Source organism: Natrix helvetica (assembly GCF_964273705.1).
Source record: "Natrix helvetica genome assembly, chromosome: 2".
NCBI classification, from domain to species: Eukaryota; Metazoa; Chordata; class Lepidosauria; order Squamata; family Natricidae; genus Natrix; species Natrix helvetica.
The window spans coordinates 190,689,862-190,709,508 of NC_138552.1; the positions used below are offsets into that span (position 1 = coordinate 190,689,862).

The 19,647-nt window shown below is 41.5% G+C and overlaps 1 protein-coding gene across 1 annotated transcript in view; it reads right to left on the bottom strand.

Moving 5' to 3' along the window:
* GPRC6A (G protein-coupled receptor class C group 6 member A) overlaps positions 1-18,429 on the bottom strand; it is a gene marked incomplete at both ends in the record, with an annotated part of 28,870 nt that extends 10,441 nt beyond the window's left edge. Inside the window, 3 exons of the mRNA XM_081943903.1 lie at positions 7,197-8,027; positions 13,807-14,110; positions 18,236-18,429. Coding sequence (XP_081800029.1) covers positions 7,197-8,027; positions 13,807-14,110; positions 18,236-18,429 — 1,329 coding nt within the window. The remainder of the gene's footprint in view (positions 1-7,196; positions 8,028-13,806; positions 14,111-18,235) is intronic.
* Positions 18,430-19,647: the final 1,218 nt, after the last annotated feature.

Below are 19,647 nucleotides of genomic sequence, written 5' to 3' on the forward strand. Positions count from 1 at the left end.
AGAATAACAGCACGGGGCCTGTTTTTCGCCCTCCCCAGGCTCCGGAAGCTTTACTGAAGTCTAGGGAGGGCAAAAATGGCCTCCCCCAGCTCCCCAGAGGGCCGGGAGAAGCTGTTATCACCCTCCCCAGGGTTTAGGAAAGTCTCTGGAGCCTGTGGAGGGTGAAAATCCCCCCTGCGGGGGTCGCTCATACATGCGCAGGGGGCTCATGCATGCACAGGGAGGAATCACTGACGCATGCGCAGGTGGGTGGGCACGCGTGCCTGTGCGATAGAGCGTGCACACACAGTTTTGGCACACCTTTAGAAAAAGGTAAGCCATCACTGGCCTAGGCTGTCATGTCATTGTTCAGTTTATAATTTCACATTTGCAAATAACTTATGTTTTAAGTTTACTATTAAATTTAATTTTTACATAGAAGGGGATTCAGGAATACAATGCTTTCTTATGGCACCAGGCTTTCTACCACTCCACTATAGCTCAGTCTATGCACCTAGGAGAAGAGTAGAATATTGTGGTTGTAAAAGAAGAAGACAGTGTTGAATATGCACCTGTCCTGAGTAAAATAAAATCAATGATAACCCCTTGCAACTAAAATTCTAGCAGCTCAGGAAAGATTCCTAGCCCATTCTGTTCCCTTCATGTTAGTTTCATCACTCAAATGCAGTCCTTTATCATTTCACACCCCATATCCTCCTCATTTGACCACTTGGATATGTTAGATACCAGAAACATTGGTAATGGTTTACACCAAGGTCCTCTCTTCCGGGGGGGAGCAGAGATTCAATCTGATTGGTTGAAGGGTCTGACAGCTCCCTATAAAAGGGCTGCTGTCAGACTGAACCTTCGCTGGATTGTACATAGTTGCCTTGTGCTAATAAAGAGCTGTTTGTTACTCTGAAGCCTGAGTGTACCTTCATTCACCCAATCTAACACTGGCAACAAGGATGGGATTCGAAGGCAATTAGGCAGACAAAAAGAGTGCGACAATCCAGCAAGTCAATCCAGCCCAGAGCTCGGCGCACCATCAAGCAGCCATCTTTCAGCAGCAAATTCAAACACGCTCAGGAAAACAAGATGACAACCCACGCCCAATCAGTCGCTTGGTCGGTTCTACAACAGGCGCTGAGGACACACTATGCTCCCAGACCGTCTAAATACGTCCGGAGGCATGAATTCAACATCCGGAACCAAAAGGAACGGGAATCCATCAATGAATACATTGTGGCGCTCGGAAAGGCCGCAGCGTACTGCAAGTTTAGAGACCTTGATGAACTTCTAACAGACCGCATCATATGCGGTATTCGAGACATTGGCCTGCAGAGGAGATTATTAGCAAAAACTAATCTTACTCTCCAAATTGCCCTAGACGAAGCCAGGGCTATGGAATCCTCAATTAAATCTACAGAAACCCTGCAGCGCCAAATTAGTCCAAAGAGCATGCGGAAGAACGCAGGCGTGCATTGTGAGGCTACAGAGCCTGAAGGCTCAGAGAGTGAAGATGACAGCTACCGCATGCACAGTAATCGCACCAAGCTGGCGCGGAAATTCAGATCGCATTTCCTGCCTTGTGCCGGCTGCGGGGGAAACCACCTCAGAACACATTGCCATTTCCGTGATGACATCTGTCAATGCTGCGAACACAAGGGGCACATTGCCAAGGTCTGCAGAAACGATCGCTCCGCTATAACCTGGAAGCCCAGAAGCATACATAACCACCATAAGAGGCCCAACCAAGGGGCATGGCAACCGCCATCACAGCGAACAGAAGGTGACACCAGAGTCACCTACCACATCTCCATAGGCCAAGTCCGCACAAAGCGGCCAAAAAAGCTGAAAGTCACAGTTCTCATTGAGGACTCTCGGTGCAATATGGAGATTGACACGGGGTCATCCTTGACCAGAATGTCTTGGGCAGTGCTCAAACAAGCTATCCCTAGCCTTAAAAAGCATCATCTGCAGGTTCCAGACCTCCTCATTGACTGTCTTGAGGCTGGTCCTGTATCATCTTGTAACGTCGCCCGCCACTCAGCAAAAGACTCTACATTCCGACAGGTTTTGAACTGGGTGTGGAGGGGGTGGCCCAAGGGGCCAGTGGGGTCTGCATTTAAAATGTTTTACTGCAAACGTGATGAACTGTCAGTAATAAATGGTTGTTTACTGTAGGGGGACCGGGTCGTTGTTCCACCCAAACTGTGCATTGCAGTATTAGAGGCCTTGCACGTAGGACATCCTGGAATTGTCAGGATGAAATCTTTGGCTAGGAGTTACTTGTTGTGGCCTAACATGGACAGGGAGATAGAAGAATGGGTGGCTACCTGCACATAGTGCCAGGAGTCCAGACCAGCTCCCCCAGAGGTGCCCACTAAAGAGTGGGAGTGACCTCAAGCACCATGGTCTAGGGTGCACATAGATTTTGCTGGCCCAGTTCATGGCCAGACATTCTTCGTAGTTGTGGACGCCTAATTGAAATGGCTAGAAATAGTCCTCATGACCTCTACCATGGCAGAAGCGGTCATCAAGGCACTATGGAGACTTTTCTCCACTCACGGCCTGCCCAATATTTTGGTCTCTGACAACGGGGCCCAATTTATGGCCATGCAATTCAAGATCTATTTAGCAGCACAGGGAATCAGACATGCCCTGGTTGCTCCATTCCATCTGGCTTCCAATGGTCAGGCGGAGAGAATGGTGAGATTTGCAAAAGAAGCCATATCCAGGATGGGCCCGGGAGATTGGCAAACACAGGTTGATCAATTTCTCCTCATACAGCACATCACGCCAAGTGCTACCAATGGTAGAAGCCCTTCCAAACTTCTAATGGGTCGCTGGCTAAGGTCCCACTTAGACCGGCTACACCCAAACTACTCTGCCGCATCGCCTCCAGATTCGACCGGCAAAATAAGAAACTTTAGCATAGGGGATCAAGTTTACGCCCATAGCTATGCTGGGGAAACTCTTTGGATTCCTGCCACAGTAATAGGAATCACCGGGCCTCACTCTTAGCTATTAGAACTTGAGGATGGTCGAAATTGGAGATGGCACATTGACCAACTCCGTGGCCGCATATCCAACTCCAGTCTTAGGCAACCAGAGGTAACTCCTGCATGAGTTAGCCAAAGCCCTACCCAAAAGGAGCACAAATTCACTCCTTCCTCAGATAACTCAATCCCGAAGGTACCGGGGCACTTATCTGTAAGTGTTGCTGGCCTGCGGTGAGCTCTGAGTGAACCGGCTCCAGAAACTCCAGCCGCAGCCTATGAGAAGTTCCAGGAGCTTCCACCAGGCGAAGCCGTGGAGACAACAGGTCCATCCGACCTGATTAAAGAACACCCACCAACTGAACTATGCAAGTCTGGGCGAGCCACCAGAAAGCCCGGCTACCTGCGTGACTACGTCACAAGTCGGTTGAGCCCATCTAAGAGGGGAGGGGTGTTAGATACCAGAAACATTGGTAATGGTTTACACCAAAGTCCTCTGTTCCGTTGGGAACAGAGATTCAATCTGATTGGTTGAAGGGTCTGACAGCTCCCTTTAAAAAGGCTGCTGTCAGATTGAACCTTCGCTGGATTGTACATAGTTGCCTTGTGCTAATAAAGAGCTGTTTGTTACTCTGAAGCCTGAGTGTGCCTTCATTCACCTGATCTAGCAGGATATATTAGGAAATGGATATGCCATTTGTGTATAGTTTTGCTTTTAATGAAACTGTTTAGGACACAGGAATACAGTCTTGACAGCTTTAATAAAACTGGCTGTATTTGTTCCTAGATTTCACACCAAACTGAGGGAAAGGTTGTTGTGTGTATTTAATTGTTTTATTTGATGTCTGTAATATCAAATTAAGTTATGTTTATGTGAAGGGTATGGCTTATTACCAATCATTGCTATCATTTCAAATACAATGTTTTCAGGGAAAGTGATGTGGGGATAAAGCTATGAGTCATGGAATGACAAAGCATTTGGTGATTTACGGAAGTGTTTATATGTTTGATGCTAGTACTCTCCTCAAAGGTTGCAAATTCAATGTCTAGCAACATGCACATTACCTTTCGAAATCAAGCCAAATTTTGAGTCACCCCCAAACCCTGCTTCTAGCAAAAGCCAATCAGATACTTCCAGGATGGAATCCTGTATAGTGCATGATACTAGCAATTTTTCTTGTCATTCCCTCCCCCCTCTCCAAATGACATCCAGAAAGACAAGAACAGGAGAGAAGGAAAATATTTTGATCTACCTTTTCCAAACTGATAGATGTCTCAACCTCTGTCATGTCCCCCACAAACTTTTGGCTTTCCTGATAAGAGGATGATCTAAATTCCTGACCATTTTTATTGATATTGTATGAATTTTCTCTTCTAGACATACAATGCCCTTTTTGCTATACTTTGGAAGTTCATAAGCAGAGTACAAAGTTCATGGCCATACTCAATTTGTCTTTAAATCCTAACATTTGATAACCAATAAACATTACCTCCAAATGAGGAGACTCCCATTTTGTTAACATGATTAAAAACTGTAATACAATGAATAACTTTCATTTGGGGGATCCTTTGTCTCAGAAAAAAAAAGTGGTGTGGGAGTTTCTTCATCCCTTTGCAATTTTTGAGAATTCTGAAATTTGAAGTAAACAAAAATTGGTGGACCCCCCAGATTATTGATTTAAAGAGTACGGATTTAAAGAATGACCACAAGAGTCTTTACTAAAAACAAACAAAACTATTTTAAACTCAGGTACACTTGCTAGAAAGTTGAGGTTCATTAATGTCCATCCAAAGAACAAGATAAGTTGACAGTGTACTCCCCAGATAACAGCATTAATGTTAAACTCAACACATTATGTGAGAAGCAGGTATAACATATCAGTGGACCTGGATTTCAAAAATCCCTTCAACACATGGACACACAGACAGACAGGCACACACACACACTGAGTCTAAACTGCCCAACTCCAAAATAACAAAATGAGGCCATTCAGAAGACTAGAAAACGAGAAAAACCATTATAGAAACTCCCTATTTATTTGCTCTAAGAAAACTGATAAAGACACTCACCTACAATATCCTCACTGACTCTTTGACTCCAAACTTTGCAAGCCAAATCTTTGGGAAAGAGCCAGATTTTTAGGATGGGGGTCATGCAACTATCTGGGGGAATGTTGACCCATAGGGTAGGTGCTGTGACAGAGAAGATCCAATCCTAAATAACTAAAGCTTGGATAGGTTGGTAGAATGTGTGCAACTAATCCAGATACACTCATATATATGTCTATCAGACATTTGCATCAATTGTCCAGGAGGATTATGACTTCAGGGTTACACATACTTACAAATATTTCTTCAATTACAAGATCAAAAGAAGGTTAAGGGCCATGAAGGGTGCTTTGTTATTTGCCTTACAAATAGATTCTGCTGTATAAGGGAAAAAGAAAAATGCAGAAGAGAATATTCCAGCCCTGATATTTAGATAAAAATGTCAATTGGATTCCATTTGATTGATTATTATAGCTCTACACCTGTTTTGCCTCTCTTAGAGGAAGATAAATGATTTTCGGGTAGTTATATTTTGGGTACTTGAAAGGCACAAAACTGCTTCTTTTAAGTCAGGAATGGTTTATTTATATTTGATCTTGAGCGAAAGGGCAAAGCTAGAGAAAATTAGCTGAAGTGGAAATATCTGCTCTGGCTGACACTGGAGAAAGAAGCTAGCAATACCCTTTTTCCTGTTTGAAAGCCATTTTCTAGAAAATTGTTAGGTTAGTTTGCTAAGAGATGGTTAAGCATTAGGCCAGCGTTGGTTGTCTATTAACTAAGTAAACATGGCCATTATTTAGAGTCAGACTAACTAAGGACTTGCATGAAAACCAGCTTCATTGAAATGCATGAAGAGCCCTCAGTACATGCTAAGCACCAGTTCTTGATAATATCAAGGGTATCTCTCACTGAGATTATCTCTTTATTCTTTCATCTCTTTATTCTTTCATCTGTGGGAAAAAACGGTGTGGCATTCTATGATATTTTGCTTAGGATTTTTTTAAAGTAAGGTATACAACAAGCGTCTCCAATGTCACTTGGAAACAGCATGATGAAACAATAGATTGTTGCTGAGATAGGAGCAAATTACTATAGATCATAATACAAAATTTTATTCTTAAAACTAAGGATTTTTCTTTCAAAAGAATTAACTCAAATGTGATGTTCAGAATTTGGAAGGGGGTTTGCTATTGGGATTTGATCTAAATCCCTTTTGCCAGGATGCATTCATGACATCTTGACTGGGTTTCTTTCTGACCCACCGAGAAATTCTAAAATACTCAATCAATAGATAAGTAATCAAGTAGGCCTCTTTTGGTGAGAAAAAAAAGGGGGGGATATATGGACTACTAAAGGTGTCTATTTGTATTTTTTTAGGAGCAAAGATGAAACTCCCCCCCCCAAAAAAAAAACTTTACAGTTCAATTAACTTCTTATTGGAATTAAATTTTAATGGTGGAAACCAATCCTGTAAATGGCTCCTCAGTTTCAAATATGATCTGTTTATCCCCAAACAAAATTAAAACAAACACAAGAGAATCTTAAGCTTATATAAGTATATATATGCACATTTTTTATAATCAACAACAAGTCTATGTGTGTGTGTATGTGTGTTTATATATACACACACGCATATACATACACACACACACAAATACACTTGTTGTTGATTATAAAAAATGTGCTGTTTCTTAAAGCACAGGGCACAGCCACACATTATCCTAACTCATGATGTGGTTTGTCTGGTTTTAGTTTAGCATGTACTACTATGAATCCAGCTGTTTATGGCTCACTCAACAAGACATGGCTTGGCATGTTTGCGAATCCAATGAAAGTGGATGCTGTTGTATGATCTGTAAGATCCTGAAGGTTTCTCCAACTACCATGAGAAACAAAGATCTCAGGATTGCAGAAGCAAGGAAATGAACACAATTTCAACTGCTAAGAAACCAGAACACCCACATATGGGATGCAACACAACCGTATGTTACACTCAAGATGTTTTAATCTTGCTGATAGATCATCATCATCATGATCTATCATGATGATCATCATGATTAAATAACAAAAACAGACCCTACTATTAATATTTGCACACTAATATGTAAGCAAGGAAGCGGAGCAAAGCAGAGCTAAAAGAGCATGAAAAAGATTATCAAGCCCTACCTCCCAAGGCGAGAAAGCGTATGGATCTTTGCAGTCTCTGTCCTTGCACTGTTTCTGAATGGCCTTGGCAATGGCATGCACTGCCAGCATGGTGCTGTGGATAAATCCTGGTTCAATGTTGGCAATGAGAAATTCCTCTCGCCAAAGGCTGTTCATTGGGCGAGTCTGATTTTGGACCAAACTCTCTGCCGAATGGTTTGAAATGCACTTACTCAGATCTTGGTCATTTATATGGGAGCACGTTGACATTAGCATTGTATATTCCCTTAAGAATTTGTTCTTGCCCCTGGGTGTGGTCGGTAGATTGCTCAAAAACTCATGGAAAGAAGACATGTTGCCACTTTTGAATGTAAATCCGACCACTTTCCCCAGGCGACTGATATTTGGAAGGGTGCTAATCTTCACAGCCGCTGACCAGTTATCACTTGCTATCCAGGTCTTATTTATGTTCCTTTCTATTGCTTTTCTGAAAAGTCTCATTACGTGGAATTGCCTCAGAAAGACAACGATGACATTTACCCTGGTTTCCTTGACAATCTTCTCAAGCGCTTGATTAATTTTGCCATGGATCGTGCTGTCCGAGAGATAAGCTGGCAACATTTCTTTAAAGGCAATGCAGACGTTGTTGGCCATGGCCTGTAACCCAAAGCTTTCCACAGCGAGACGCCCAAAGTCGTCATCAGTGGCGATGATTCCAATCCAGTTCCATCCTGATTTGTGGATTAATCGTGCCATTGCTTTGGTCTGATAGGAATCACTGGGCACCGTGCGCAGGAAAGAAGGAAAACGCACTTTGTCGCTAAGGATTTCTGCAGTGGATGCATGACTGATCTGCAGAGAGGGGGAAAAAAGGGAGATGTTTTGACTAGGTCACCAATAAAGGCCATTATTTAAGGGTTATACTCTCAGCAAAATGAACTCACTGCTGATGTGACTTCATGATGGCTCTAAAGCAGGAGCCCCCGCCTCCCAAGCTCTGTTTTCACTGGCAAAGGGCTAGCAAAATAAACTAAAAACAAAGCAAAAGGAGAAATGTTTCCCTTTTTGCATTTGAGCAGGCAAGAAGGGACAGGAAAGGAGAAAGAGGAAGAGGAAAGGCAAAGAAAAAGAAAGAAAGATGGGAAGAGAGCAAGGAAGGAAAAATAAGGAAAGAGAGAAGGAAGAAGAAAGGAGAAGGAAGAAGGAAGGAAAAAGAAGAAAAGGAAGGAAGGAGATTATAATGAGAGTGAGGTAGGGTCTGAGGGAAGTCCTGCCTTAGCGCTTGGCCACCACAGGTGTCCCCAACATGAGTTACATTCAGCTGGCCACACCCCCTGACCACCCACCATCCCCCGAGGTCAAACACAATCCTGGTGTGCCCTCAATGAAACTGAGTTTGACACCCCTGTGCTAAAGCTTTCATTTTCCAGTGTCCGATGGTCTAAACCCCTCTGCATTCTTAAGCCCTGAAAGTAAGTTATTGACTTCTTAGGGGAAAATCTGAGAGTGGATAGTAGTTCTCTGAAATACTCTGCTCCATATATGAATCAATACAATACATTTATCTGGATGGAAGTCTTAGGTAATTATCATTCAGGCAAGAGAACTAGTATAATCTTTATTGTCATTGTATTTAAATACAACGAAATTGGTGTTCCCTTCTATGTTTTTGAATTCCTTCTCTAAGATTTGAGTAAGATTTGAATTCCTTCTCTAAGATTTGAGTAAGATTTGGATGGAAACTAATCAAGGAAAGAAGCAACTTAGAACTGAGGAGAAATTTCCTGACAGTTAGAACAATTAATCAGTGGAACAGCTTGCCTCCAGAAGTTGTGAATGCCCCAACACTGGAAGTCTTTAAGAAGATGTTGGATAGCTATTTGTCTGAAACGGTATAGGGTTTCCTGCCTAGGCAGGGGGTTGGACTAGAAGGCCTCCAAGGTCCCTTCTAACTCTACTATTGTATTGTATTGTATTTCTTGCACGTTTTCTACTTTTCCCTTATCAGCCGTTTTGGGCTCAGTAAAAGATCACAATTTTTAAAAAAATCAGCCATGAATTTTTCATAAAGTGATTTGGGTTCTATGTCGCAATGGAACTACTATAGGATAAACACTAACCAAGATAAAGGCAGCCCGCCATTATCCTACTTGTGGGGGGGGGGGAGGGAATCATCACCTCTAGCAGGCATTAAATATGGACAGCCTAACCCTAAAGCAGAATCTTGTAAAATAGGTAGAGATTATATGGCTAACCAAGGTAGGCAGGAAGGGTAGGCATTCCTTAAAATGCTAATTTTAACAAATGAAAACAACAGAGCTATTTCGTTGTTTTGTATTTGACATAGCTACCCCACTTGATATGGTCAATTGAAACTCTTAAAAATACCAGTCACGTTGTCAAAACAGTTTGACTATTTAGGTAGAAGGTTATATTCAGCCAGGGTTGAAAAAGATCTTATAGCTTCCACGCAGTGGCTCATTCCTTGTCAAAGCACCTTTGCGCAATTTCTTCAGAAGGAAAGCCTCATGCGTTCAAGGGAACGTCTGTGTTGCTAAGTGCGTATATACATTTCTAGCCTGAATAACTTCATTTGCTGCCAAACATTTCTTATTGCTGGGTTATTTTCCTGCCCAGGAAAAAGAAAATTTCTAGATGTGAATATGCGCAGCATTGCGCAGAATCCAGCCTGATTGTGTGACAGACACTTAAGTGGGATGATCTAAAAACATGCATGTTATACAATGTGTGACACTTTTGAGAATATATTCCTTATTCAGTTACATTCACTCCCTAAAGTTCTGTAGTTTTAAATGGTAATTTGTGAAATGTCAGTGAGTTACCCTTTTTGAAGAAAAAAGAACATGATCCTGAATTTAATATGACATTTCCTCCATGGAAGAGGAGATAAAACTATAAACATGTGACAATGTCATATAATACCCAGCTATCTAGGATTGTACACTCAGGTAGAAACTGTTTGTGTGCAAAGCACAACTGTGTATGTGAAAGCATATATGAATAGTGAGAAATATATATGAACATTAGAAGGAAAAAAGAATACAACTAGTCCTTGACTTACAACCACAATTATGCCCGAAGTTTCTGTTGCTGGGACAATTAAATGAGTTTTGTCTCATTTTATGACCTTTTCTGTCACAGCTGTTAAGTGAATCACTGCAATTGTTAAGTTAGTAATACGCTTCCCTGTTGTCTTTGCTTGTCATAAGGTCACAAAAGGCGACCACATGGCCCTGGCTGCGACGCTGCATCCATCACAGACATGAGTCAGTTGCCAAGTCTCTGAATTTTGATAATGCGACTGGGGGATGCTGCAATAGTTGTAAGAGTGAAAAATGGTCATAAGTCATTTTTTTCACTGCTTTGCAACTTTGAATGGTCACTAAATGAACTGCTGTAAGTTGAAGACCACTGAATAGTGCAGTGCAGAGAAGAGCAACGAAGGGGATTAGGGGACTGGAGACTAAAACATATGAAGAACGGTTGCAGGAACTGGGTATGTTTAGCTTAAGAGAAAGAAGGACTTAGGGGAGACATGATAGCAGTGTTCCAATATCTCAGGGGTTGCCACAAAGAAGAGGGAGTCAAACTATTCTCCAAGGCACCTGAGGGTAGAACAAGAAGCAATGGGTGGAAACTAATCAAGGAGAGAAGCAACTTAGAACTGAGGAGAAATTTCCTGACAGTTAGAACAATTAATCAGTGGAACAACTTGCCTCCAGAAGTTGTGGATGCCCCAACACTGGAAGTCTTTAAGAAGATGTTGGATAGCCATTTGTCTGAAATGGTATAGGGTTTCTTGCCTAGGCAGGGTTGGACTAGAAGACCTCCAAGGTCCCTTCCAACTCTGCTATTGTATTGTATCTATCTATCATTCTGAATAAGTTTGTGTGTGTGTGTTTCATGTATATGTATGTGCATAGCCTTTGAGGCAGTGTTGTGTCCTGGCAATTACCTAGGCAGGTCCATAATAGTGGCTCATAATGAAGAACTGTTAGTGAAGAGAAGGACCAGGGGAGTCATGATAGCAGTGTTCCAATATTTGAGGGGCTGCCACAGAGAGGACGGGATCAAACTAAAGGCCAGACAAGGAATAATGAATGGAAACTGATCAAGGAGAGATTCAACCTAGAAATAAGAAGAACTTTTCTGACAGTGAGAACAAACAACCAATGGAACAGCTTCCCTGGGAAGTTGTGGGAGCTTCATCACTAGAAGCTTTCAAGAAGAGATTGGACTGCCATCTGTCAGAAATGGTGTAGGGTCCCCTGCTTGAGTGGGGGGTTGACTAGATGACCTATAAGGTCCCTTCCAACTCTGTTAATCTGTTAACAGTAACTCAGAAAAAAAACCCAGGTTTGAATCCAAGCAAGAGGACAATGATGAAACAAATGCTGTCCCCGCACAAACTTGGCTCCTGTTGGACAGCTATTGCAACATCTCACACATATGTAGGAAAGGGGCAGAGTTTGCCTCATGCCATCACATCACTTACACCCATATTTTGCTGAAATGGTTGGATTCTTTGGATTTGCTTCTGGTTTAGGGAAGTCTTTACCAGGAAAGGACAAAAGAGTGAAAGAAGCCCTGTTTACATGTCGCAAATGTTAAAATTCCCTCAGGCGAGCTTTCCTTCCCCTCCGAGGCATCCTTGCTTTGCAGCAAAACAACCTACAGTCACGTATATCTCCTGCTGATTCCTGCACTTTCAGCAGCCTCTTCACCTCTTACCAGGGATTATATGAGGACGCCCTCAAGATAAGAAATCTTTCATGCGGTCCATGACCAATAATAAAGTTTGACGATACACAGAGAGAAAGGGGGGGGGGGAAACCCACCTAAGAATAAAACTGGATAAGCATATCCATAAAACCACTACACATTTCACATATACATAGCAAACCCTGGCTGAAGTTTAAGTAGCGGAATCACAGCTGTCTGAGAGTAAAATAGAAGCAATCGAGGTGACCAGAGAATTCGTTCAAATGTGAGGACATCAACTATAAACAGGTATCAGCATAAAAATGCACAAACGAAATGTGATTTATAATTTCAGTATTCCCTTAGCTGGTACACATAGGCAGAACCGTAGTCAAAAGGAATTCACTTGTGTTTCCTTTCTAAGAGCGACCACACTGCAACATGCTAAAGAGAAAATATTTATGGATTGTGATTTGACTTCAATATCTGGCAGGTCTAAGAAGATTAAGGAAGCTAATCAAGGATCCAGATTGTTGGGGGCAATATGCTGACTCTGTAAACTGCTTAGAGAGGACTGTAAAGCAGTATATAAGTCTAAGTGCCATTGCTATAATTATCCTCCATTTGCTGTGATCATGGCCTGAAAATTATGCCTAGGTATTTGAATGATTTTCCCAATAAACAACTAGCTACAAGACCTCCAAGGTCCCTTCCAGCCCTATTTCCAAACAATTTAAAGGAAAAACCCAAATTTGTCTAGGCACTAACTTTAAAAAAAAGAAACGTTTCTTTTCAAGATCAGTAAGCATGTTGATTTCTGCAGATGAGGCATTAGTGTAGAAACAGTTTTGTTTAAATTTGGTTTACATTACTTCCTATTTACAGTGGCCTCTTCTCCCCTTTCCTCGTTTCCATATTTACACTCATGTTCTGGCAAATTCATAGCTGTGCTGTCATGATGAATGAAAATGTAGCAGAAAGTGAGATGTACGTGAGCCACTAATCCCGAATGACCATTCCAATTAAACTATGTAAAACAGAGTTGACAACCTGGCCTTTTAGATATTGCTGAACTACAACTAAGATCATTTTTAGCAAGCAGGGATAATAGGGAGGGATGTTAACCTATTGTAACACATCAGACTGTAAGAGAACATATTGCTAAATTGTCCTGCATATTCATAAAATCACTTTTCTCTATGGGTAGTCCTTGACTTACAACCCCTGTTGGGACTGGAACTTCTGTTGCTAAGTGATGTGGTTGGTAAGTAAGTAAGTCACACCCTCTTTTATTGCTGTGATCATTAAGTGAATCTGGCTTCCACCATTGACTTTGCTTGTCAGTAGCCCCTTGGGAAAGTCACAGATGGTGATCACATAACTCCAGAATGCTCCAGTTGCTAAACATCCAAATTTTGATCACATGATGAGGTTGCAACGGACATGAGGGTAAGGACTGGTGGTAAAATCACTTTTTTTTCAGTACCACCATAATTTTGAGCAGTTGTTAAAAAATGGTCGCAAGTTGAGATCTACCTGTATGTAGAAAGGTAGCACAGCCAGAAGAAACCTGAGCAATTTTTACCTGGAAGAATTTGCCAAACATAATTTCCTACTTCTCCACATTGATTTTTCCAGATATTAAGATTAGCAATGAACTTCTCAAGGTTTGCGGGTGCAATATCATGCATGTGGAAAAATATGCAGCATAGAAATACTTTTATCAGACTTCAGATACATTACTCAGTTCTGTTACAGAATTGTATTCTAAATCCAGAAAGTTGTTGAAACGCAACTGCCAAATACAGCCCCTTCTTAACTATATTCAGCTTCCAGTTATGCCATTGAGATATTCACTCATTTAGATTTTGCTGACTGAAAATAAAGACATGTTTCCAAAATGACCTACCTGTGGTATTAGCTGCAAATTCAATATTCTTGCAACTGACATAGACACTTCCGAATAAGTGGCTCCTATGACAGCTTTTACTCGGGGTGTGTAATCTGAATAATTGCATCGGAATTCTACCAGGTCTTTGGAAGCATTAAACTTGGACAGGAACCTCAAAGCTGCAGCCATTGCCCTGGTCACTTCTGCACAAGTGTCATAGATTTCATAGCCCAGTTTAATTCCTGGTAGAAGAGGAGAATTGTTGACAATTTCTATGGCATGGACCATCGCAAGACTCTGAAGAAACACTTGGACTTCAAAGCTGCCAAGAAATACAGAAATAATTGTTAGCTGTTTCGACGGAAGCTGTACAACATTATATAAAATCAGGATACATGTTGCCTATTTGCTCACAATAAACTCATAGTGATGAGCTCCCTTCAACTTATAAGATGGATAATGCACATCTTGGACAGAAAAGTCAGACCAACTACCTGGCAGGCATTTGTCAATATTATTTGAACTCTCCGCTACAGATGTAGATAGTTAGATTTATCTCTGATTTCCCGAAAACAATAAAAATGCCATTCTGCAGTGGTTGCCCAGATTAAATAACCTTTGAATGTTTTCTAGGATTTTGGAACACATGATTGTATTTACATACATACAGATTCTTCTAGGTCTCCATCTATTGTATGTTGAAATACAACCAACTGTTTGGATCAGACTACTGACAAAAGCAACAAGCAATCTCCACTGCTTTTAGGCTACTGAGCCCCACAATGTGCTTTTTCTTCCTCCAAATGTCATGCTCAAAACTAGTGCAATTACGTTTTAGAGCAACTAAGATGATCAAAGGCCTGGAGACTAAAACATATGAAGAACGGCTGCAGGATCTCGGTTTGGCTAGTCTAAAGAAAAAAAGGATTAGGGTGACATGATGGCAGTATTCCAGTATTTGAGGGGCTGTCACAAAGACGAGGGGGTCAAATTATTCTCCAAAGCACCAAAGAACAGGACAAGAAACAATGGAAATTAATCAAAGAGAGAAGCAACCTGGAATTAAGAGGAAACTTCCTAACAATGAGGATAATTATCCAGTGGAACAGATTGCATTGAGAAATCATGGGTACTCCATCACTGGAGGTTTTTAAGAAGAGATTAGACAGTCACTTATCTGAAATGGTATAGGTTCTCCTGCTTGAGCAGAGAGCTGGACTAGAAGACCTTCAAGGTTCTTTCCAGCTCTATTTCTACTTCTATTTCTATTTCTATTTCTATTTCTATTTCTATTCCTATTCCTATTCCTATTCCTATTCCTATTCCTATTCCTATTCCTATTCCTATTCCTATTCCCATTCCCATCCCCATCCCCATCCCCACCGCTACCGCTACCGCTACCTCTACCTCTACCTCTACCTCTATTCTATTCTATTCTATTCCATTCCATTCCATTCCATTCCAATTGCCTGGAGGAAGAGGGTTAAGAACCTTACCATTTCCTAGCCTTCTTTCCCAGGTCCTTTAAGACAGGGCAAGAAACTTATTTTGGGGGACAGCAGCATTTATCCTTTGGACATGATACTGGTGAATAGTGTAGGTGTTGGTAGGTGAAGCCTATGTGTAATCCTAGGTGTGCACCTAGGATCTCTGCACAAGTTTCTCTTTAATGATCCAGTTCTTTAGAAGTATCAGAGTCGGGATAATTATCTCAACATTGCCAATAGAAGTACAGGTAGTCCTCGATTTATAGCCACAATAGAGCCCAAACTTTTTCTTGCTATGTGAGACATTTATTCAGTGAACTTTGCCCCCGTTTACGAGCATTCCAGTCATGGTGGTTAAGTGAATCACTGTAGTTGTTAAATTAGTGACGGGGTTGTTAAGTGAAACGGGCTTCCTCATTGCCTTTGCTTATCAGAAGTTCGCAAAAGGGGATCACATGACCCCAGGACGCTGCAACCGTCCTAAATATGAATCAGCTGCCAAGTGTCTGAATTTTGATCACATGACCACGGGGAAGCTGCAACAGTTGTAAGTGTGAAAAATGGTCATAACTCACTTTTTTTTTTACTGCCATTGATATCTATGGTAAGATACCTTGGTAACTGTTAAGGGCTCTTTAAAAACTATAACCAGGGGTGGGTTCCTGCCAGTTCTAACCTCTTCTATAGAAGAGGTTCCACAAATCTACAGTGCCATTTAAAACCGGTTCCAGCTCCCTCCCTCCCCCCGCCTGTCCGCACATCATCAAGATGAAGAGCGAGAGGAGGAATTCTGGGAGTTGAAGTCCACAAGTCTTAAAGCTGCCAAGTTTGAACACCCCTGGGGTTTTTTCCTAAAGGGTTAGGGGTGCAAGGGTCTTGTAACTTGACAGCTTTAAGACTTGCATGCTTCAATGCCAGAGTTTCTGAGCCAACATTTTGGTTGCTAAGCAAGAGCATTGTTAAGTGAGTTTCACCACATTCTACAAGTTGGCCATGCCCACCCAGTCACATGACTGCCAAGCCATTCCCACCCGGTCACATGGCTGGCAAGCCACTCCCACCTGGTCACATGGCTGGCAAGCTACTCCCACCCGGTCACATGGCTGGCAAGCCACTCCCACAAAGCAGGCCACATCTACAGAAGAGGTTCTAAAAAATTTTGAAACCCACCACTGACTATAACAGTCCTGCTGACCTCATTAACTTTTTTCTACCTACATCTCAGAAAAATGGTCTGTCATGATTAGAATGCAGTATTGCAGGCTAACTCACTGCTCACAGTCAGGAGTTAAATTCTGGCTGACTCAGCCTTCCATCCTTTTGAGTTCAGGAAAATAAGGACCCAGATTGTTGGAAGCAATATGCTGACATTGTAAATCTCTCAGAAAGTGTTGTAAAGCATTATGAAATGGTATATACCAGAGGTGGTATTCAGCAGCTTCTGACCAGTTCTGGAGAATGGTAGCGGAAATTATGAGTAGTTCTGAGAACTGGTAAATACTACCTCTGACTGGCCCTGCCCCCATCTATTCTCTGCTTCCCAAGTCTCAGCTGATCGGGAGGAAATGGGGATTTTGCAGTATCCTTCCCCTGCCATGTGCACCAAGCCACGCCCAAAGAACTGGTAGTAAAAAAAAACTGAATCCCACCACTGGTATATACCGTAAGTCTAAGTGCTATTGCTAATTGCATTAATCCAGCAATGTTTTCCTTAGCTTAGTGACTTCTAAATGTCACAAGGGTTGTCCAACTCAGAGGATCATAGGCCATGCTGCCTGAGAATTTCAATTCCACATATTGGGAACACATCAGTTTGGTAGGACTTTTAGAGCTGTGCTGCAAAATTGTGGTTCTACACAATATGGCAATCAAGCTTCAGTATTTTCTGTATTTCTTTGCTGCTGTCTAGTGGTCATCTGGCCAAATTTGGTATTTCTTGAGTTGGGGGAAAAGTTGTTATGAATAAAGGAAGGAAGATAATTTAATTACCCTTTGAGCTGCACTTTGAAAATGCTGTCTGATAGGTAGTGATGACGGCTTGCTTCACTATTAATATACAATATAGAAGTCGGTCTTAGGTACAGTGACTTTACTTTGTGAAATTCTTGCTATTCCAAGCATGGCCTTTATAAATTCTTGAGCAACAATGATGAAATTAATCGGCTGTATCCATTGGAGCTAATCGATCTGTGCAGCAAAATTCTGCAAGACCACTGGGTGGCAGTAAAGAGCTAGAAATTGATGTACTTCTTTGATGCTATCTAGTGGTTGTCCAGATTATTACAGTCCAGATCTAGTACCTTAATCATTTTTAGATCTGATGTCAAATCCCAAATCTCTCAATGAGATTGCATCTGAATCATTATATAAAAGTTTCTATTTCCAGTTTTTTTTTAAAAGTTATATACAACACTGCAACACAAAGGATACTGTATACTTGGGTTAGATTCTTGTCCCATAATGTGTTTAAAGTCATATTACTATGTCATGGATCTAAATGTTAACATTTGCAATAATTAATCATATACTGCAAAAGAGATCTAAATCAACAACATACTTACGGTCTTTCTTTCTGCATCAGTACTCAGAAATAAGGTTTGGTGAATTCAATGGATCAATGCAATGCAGTAATTTACAGATTAGTTTTACAGCACATTTCTACTATGTTAGCATACAGATAAACTCCATTAATTTTTATTTTATAACATCTAAGTAAGATAGATGTTGAAGCTCTCCCTAATCCCTGGTACTAGATTTTATCTGCCTATAGTAGTATAACAGTCCTCTAGTCACGCAGTCCCTTTATCTCAACTGACAGATCAAACCCCGTCTTTTAAGTAAGAATCGTTTTAAAAATCAACTAAATTTCCAGTCCTCTCCCCCTTTTGAGTAGCCCCATTCGCTTTCATGTCACTTTCCTCGTAACAGTTTTATGGCAGAGAGCTGTTGTTGTTACTCACCCAGCACAACTGGCAATCATAGGTTTGAGGGGCTTCTCTCCAGAATGTAACATTTTGCCATGAATAGCAAACAAGCCTCCAATGACAATATCTCCTGGAGAACTGGCACCCACAAAGTCATCAGGGCTCCGGCAGGAGTCACCAAGAGGAGAGCAAATCAGGAAGACAGGTATTAGTACACCAAATATTGCCATCCTTCTCTTGCATTTGATCTTTAGCTGCCTTCAGTCAATTAAGCAAGCAGCTCGGCAAACAACACCATTCCTATTTCACCTGTAAATAATATAAAAGGGGAAAGGAGCTCTTCTGGAAGGCAGGCACACGCCTTAACCAAATGCTGGTTACCAGCTCTGACAGGTCTTGTTTAATAGACCACTGGAGGAGCTATTGGGGGTGGTAGAGATGTGTATGTGTGTGAGAGAGACAGGGAGACAGGGAGAGAAGGAAAACCTCTCTGACTGAACAGGCTTCCTGAAGGTGTTTTCCAGATACTCTGAATTATAACTTCCATCATCCTCATCCAATGCAGCACACTTCCCATTATCCCCTACCTGCATTTCTGGAGTTGTCTAGGCTGATGTTGGTTGCCAATTTGGGAAGCAAAAAAGGTCTGAGGGACAAAACATATCAGGAGAGATTGGAGGAACCAAATATGTACAACCTGGAAGACAGAAGGCAAAAGGTGGGGGAGGTTTAATGTAACCTTTACATATATTAAGGGTGTGAATGAGTTTCTAGAACAAGGCAGTATTTTCAATTTTAAGGAAAAACCAGGCACCACGGGGGCATGACCTCAAACTGACAGGAGGGAAGCTCAAAAGTAATGTTAGAAAGTACTGCTTCACGGAAGGAGTAGTGGAAACTCGGAAGCAACTTCCAGAGGAGGTAAAGGATCAGTCATCAGTAACTGAGTTTAAACATGCCTGGGCACAAACACACGTCTAGCATCTGACAAAAATTAAAAATTAAAATAGTTCAAACAATAATAAATTATTGAAAACAAACAATGACATTGAAAACAAAAACAAAAAATCCCCAAAGGGCACACTCAATGGGCCACTATGGGTTTTTCTGCGTTTCTATGTTTCTAATTCTATAAAAGCCATTTTGCAACATCTTCTGGAGATCGAAGTGAGCAGTTACTCAGCCTGGTAGGAGGACCTGTTTTGTCCTCTTTCGTCCTTCCATTGCTTCCATTCTTCTCTCTGTCCCTCTCTTCTCCCTAATATTTTCTTTTGGTCTTTCAATTTGTTTTCTTTCTCTCCTCCCTCTTTTCTGTAGCCCTCTCCACTGACTCTGACTTCACACATCAACCTTCTAGGAATACCTGATCGGGACTCTTTTTGATAGTATCTTTAGGTTCTTTTGGCCCATTCTATTTAGCAAAGCAAAAAGTCCAATATCTTCTCCAC